Here is a 4,276-nt window from a genome sequence, read left to right on the forward strand (position 1 = left end):
CGCCTTGCTGTAACAGTGAGTTAATTTTCACTCTGAAGCAGATAAAAAACTCTAAAGATTTGATCACTGTTGCAACAATGATCCGCCACCGGGTTAACCTCTATGAAACAATGATTGATGCTCCATTGGGCGTCATTCAGAAACTCAGCATAGAATAACCACCTCTTCCTGAAAGACCACGAAAGACTTCTTCTTGATACACCACACCACCGCCATGGAGTCACATTCTATGTCGAACCATCATACTCATAGCCATCCTGACATTAATCCTGTATATGTTTTTCCCATATTCTTTAATATACACTTTGCTGGTTTTTAGCGGAAAAAAAATGTTCTTTGTAAATGATATATCACATTTTTTGTTTATAAATCAAAATCCAAAACAAATGTTATGCCTCATTAGTATTAACGTTGTACCCAAAAAAAAATTAGTATTAACAAGTCTTTTGAACACAGAGCGAGGGTCCACTCTCCACTGCAATGTGCATTGCGTGCATCTTTATGAAGCCTTGTAAGTTGAAACAATGCATCGTTTCCCAGCCTTAACCTACAAGTTCCATCTTGGGGATAAAAAGATAAGGATAGACCCACATACTTTGGAAATTCTTATGACCATGAAAGGAAAATAAAGTGGGATGTTCCCTGGCACCTTCTGTGTATAAATAGAGTAGTGGATGCAACACACACCACTGCAAATACAACAAGAACAACACACTGCGTCCTTTGTGTTTATCCAATGGCCCCGTCCAAGCCTAACGATGTTGCAATAGATATGCCGAGGGGTGACCAACTTGAGGAGCATCAAGAAGGTACTTAATGTGTTCATATGAAAATTAAATAGTTGCATTTTGTTGATTTTCATACAAGAATGCCTTACCCAAAATTTCCCTCTTTGTAATAGTTAAACCGAAGCCAGAACCATGCGAGGAGTTGAAGACTATCTTCAAGTATAAGGCTCAAACAGGTATTACATGGATTCTTATATTTCATTACAATCTCATAGATTAAGGTCTAAATCATCTTCATTACGTAAGATTATGTAATAGACCCAAGGGGATAGCGCAGTTGGTGAGCAACGAACTTGGTATGAGTCGTAAACTCGGACATCCTAAGTTTGACTCCCACTAGGCAAACCTTGGGCCACTCACACGGGGTATTTAGTGCTCTTCACTATTTTCAGTGAAAGTTAAATGGCCTGTGGGACTAGTCAAGCAGGAGGCCTGGATACCCATTGTTAGCTCAAAAAATAAAAAATAAAAAAGGTAAGATTATGTAATTTGTGTTTATCATTAGCTGGAAACCTACAGGACCAGTTCAACATCTTTCCTCCTGATTTTCCTTTTATTATTATTAATATTATTTATTTATTATTATTTTTTTTAAATTGACCAAATAGATGGTCTGACTCTGACTTGGACCATCTAACACCATCCTACCAATTAATGTGGATTGGTAAAAGGAGGGACAAAGTTCTCCGATGAGGCTTATTCTTTTATTCTTAAATCAAAACTAAACGATGAAGTGGGAAAATCAAATATTTCTCCTATTTATTTTTATTTTTAACTCATTTACATTAAAAATATTTAATTATCTTCTCCTCTACCAAAAAACAAATTAATACATAAATTAAGCATCCCTTATCAATAGGTAAAGTTATTTCTTGTCTTTGTAACTTGATATGGGCAAAACTTAGAATCTAGTAACAGTATCAAAGTGAAATTCTTTTAACTTTGAAAACTTTTAAGGTGAAAAGGTATCTTAGACCAGCAAGTCTAAGAAATATTTTTGCTCTATACACATATTTTATGTCATGTAAATGTCTAAACAATATTTTTATTCTGCAAACATATTTTGTGCCATATGAGTAGGAGAGATGTGGTACATTTCAATTCTTGGATTCTAGGAAACACTCAAATTTAGTTATATACCCCTCATATATATGCCCCCACCTCACATGTATGTCCATGCACACTTGTGGTTGTCTTAGATTTTTTTTAATGCTTACTTTCTCACTTAACAACTATATTAGTATGAAATTAGACATGTGAGCAAGGGACATTAGGTATACCAATTATAATCTTTCAATTTTATGCTCCACTCAACATGCAACATTGCAGATATAAGTGTGCAAACTAGGAATCTTCTTGCACTTGCTAGATTAAAAACCCCATTACTCATTTTGATCTAGTACCAAATTGCTTCCATTATAAATTTTCTCTCTCTCTCTCTCTTAATTATTTAGATTTACAAGTCTTATATAAAAAAAAAAAAGAATGCTGCCGGGTCTCGTGCTTCTATATCAAGACACAAGGTCACGTGAAAGGACCATTTGTCCCATGGTTGATGCCTCCGTATGCTTCCATTAATTGGCCTCTGTGCTAGTAAAGTAGCCACACAATCAAGTAACGATCCCTCTCCCCTTGTATATATTGGGTCATGTTGACTTTGAATTACACAGCAAAGAGCATGTGGCAGTATACAGCTTTGAAGATTCACTAGAATTTGAAAAACTAATGCATGATTGAAACTATAAGACAAAGATTGCAATACTTGGTGGTCAGTAAGTTATTAAGATTTCTAGGTTGTCGGTGCATAGAGGTTTCCATGGGTAAATAAACCAAGAAGAAATTTACATTCCCTTTATTAACTATGATTTTTCATCCATCATTTAGGAACAGGTACATCATCAGGAGCAGAAGCAAGACCTCTCATACAGAAGGTTCCAAGAATTCTGAGAGGGAATGAAAATAACAAGTATAACTTTGATCCAAGACTGGTCTCCATTGGTCCATACCACTACGGAGACCCAAAACTTGAGCTGGGGCAGACCCTCAAGATTAAACTAGTGCAACAATTCTCCTCCTATGTACAGAATAACAAGTCCCAGAAATGGAAAAGCCTTGAAGCTTATTTCAAATCAGGTCACTTCGATAAGGTTGCCAGTGACACAAGAGAATTTTATGCCAATGATTCAAAATTAGATGCGTTCAATGAGGAAGCATTCAAGTGCTTGATGTTCTTAGATGGTTGCTTTATGGTGTATTTTATTCACTGCATTGTGAACAAGTGCGACAATGTGAGAATAAAGAATGATCACAAAGCAATCATAACAATGGACTTGTTCTTGCTCGAGAATCAACTCCCATATAAAGTTCTCAAAGCATTGAGAGCTGAGTTCATGCCCCTTGTTGATAACGCAGTAGATGATGATACCAAGTTCATCAAAATGCAGACTGGAGCCAAAGGCAGTGAACCCAGGGTGTTCAAAGTGTATGAATGTATTGCAAACTGTCTGTGTCGTAAACCTAAAAAGACCACAACCAAATCGGGAGGCTCTTCTTCAAATGAACCATTTCATCTTCTCGACTTTCTCCGGAACGAATTCCTTGGTACTGAAACATCTGATGAGACTCAACAAAAAACTGAAGGCAACACCGAATGGCAGTCTTTCCGATCTGTTGAAGAGCTCAAATCTGCAGGGATCAATTGCATGACCAGCGGCTCATCATCTGTGAAGGAAATCAAATTCAAACCATTCGAAAGTCTTATGCATATACGACTATATCTACCGGCCATTGTCATTGATGAAACCTTTAAGACTAAATGGTTAAACTTGGCTGCCTATGAAGCATGTCCTGATTTCTTTAACGATGGTGAAATTTCCTCCTTCATATGTTTCATGGATTCACTCATCGATCGTCCTGAAGATGTGAAAGAGCTTCGAGAGCGAGGTGTACTTCAAAATTTCCTAGGCAGTGATCAACATGTAGCTGAGCTTTTCAATGAATTGGCCTCTGACTTGACACCAAACCCTAATGAGTATCGACAAGTTAAGCATGACATTCAGAAGCATTTCAACAAGACGTGGGTTGTTTGGTTTACTGAGGTACTTCACACATATTTCAGTAGTCCATGGAGTTCTTTTGCATTCTTAGCTGCTGTATTAGCCCTCGTCCTTACCGCCGTTCAGACCCACTATGCAATCCACCCTAAGAAGTAAGGGCCGTTTGATTTTGTTTCTAGAAACATTTCTTTCCCTTTTTTTGTGCTCAGAAATGGAAAAGAACGCCAAAAACTGTTTGATTTTTCTGTTTTCTTTCACTTTTTTTCGGAAATAGAAATAAAAATATATTCCTATTTCTGCCTGGAAACATTAATGGAAAAACATGTTAGACTTATTTTTCTATTTCAAAAACAAGGGGAAATTGATCTATGGTCGATTCCGTAAGAGATAAATGGGAATTGCTAGTTCTACCTTGTGAAAAAGACTTCTTTT

At 36.8% G+C, this 4,276-nt stretch overlaps 1 protein-coding gene across 1 annotated transcript; it reads left to right on the forward strand.

Annotated features, from left to right (window-relative positions):
* Positions 1 to 510: 510 nt before the first annotated feature.
* On the forward strand, positions 511 to 4,065 carry LOC122067032 (UPF0481 protein At3g47200-like). The gene is made up of 3 exons (XM_042630882.1): positions 511 to 809; positions 902 to 964; positions 2,673 to 4,065. Exons 1-3 carry the CDS (start codon positions 737 to 739, stop codon positions 3,998 to 4,000), a joined length of 1,464 nt encoding a protein of 487 aa, XP_042486816.1. The 5' UTR covers positions 511 to 736; the 3' UTR covers positions 4,001 to 4,065.
* The last annotated feature ends 211 nt before the right edge of the window (positions 4,066 to 4,276 follow it).

Source organism: Macadamia integrifolia, unplaced genomic scaffold (assembly GCF_013358625.1).
Source record: "Macadamia integrifolia cultivar HAES 741 unplaced genomic scaffold, SCU_Mint_v3 scaffold2681, whole genome shotgun sequence".
NCBI classification, from domain to species: Eukaryota; Viridiplantae; Streptophyta; class Magnoliopsida; order Proteales; family Proteaceae; genus Macadamia; species Macadamia integrifolia.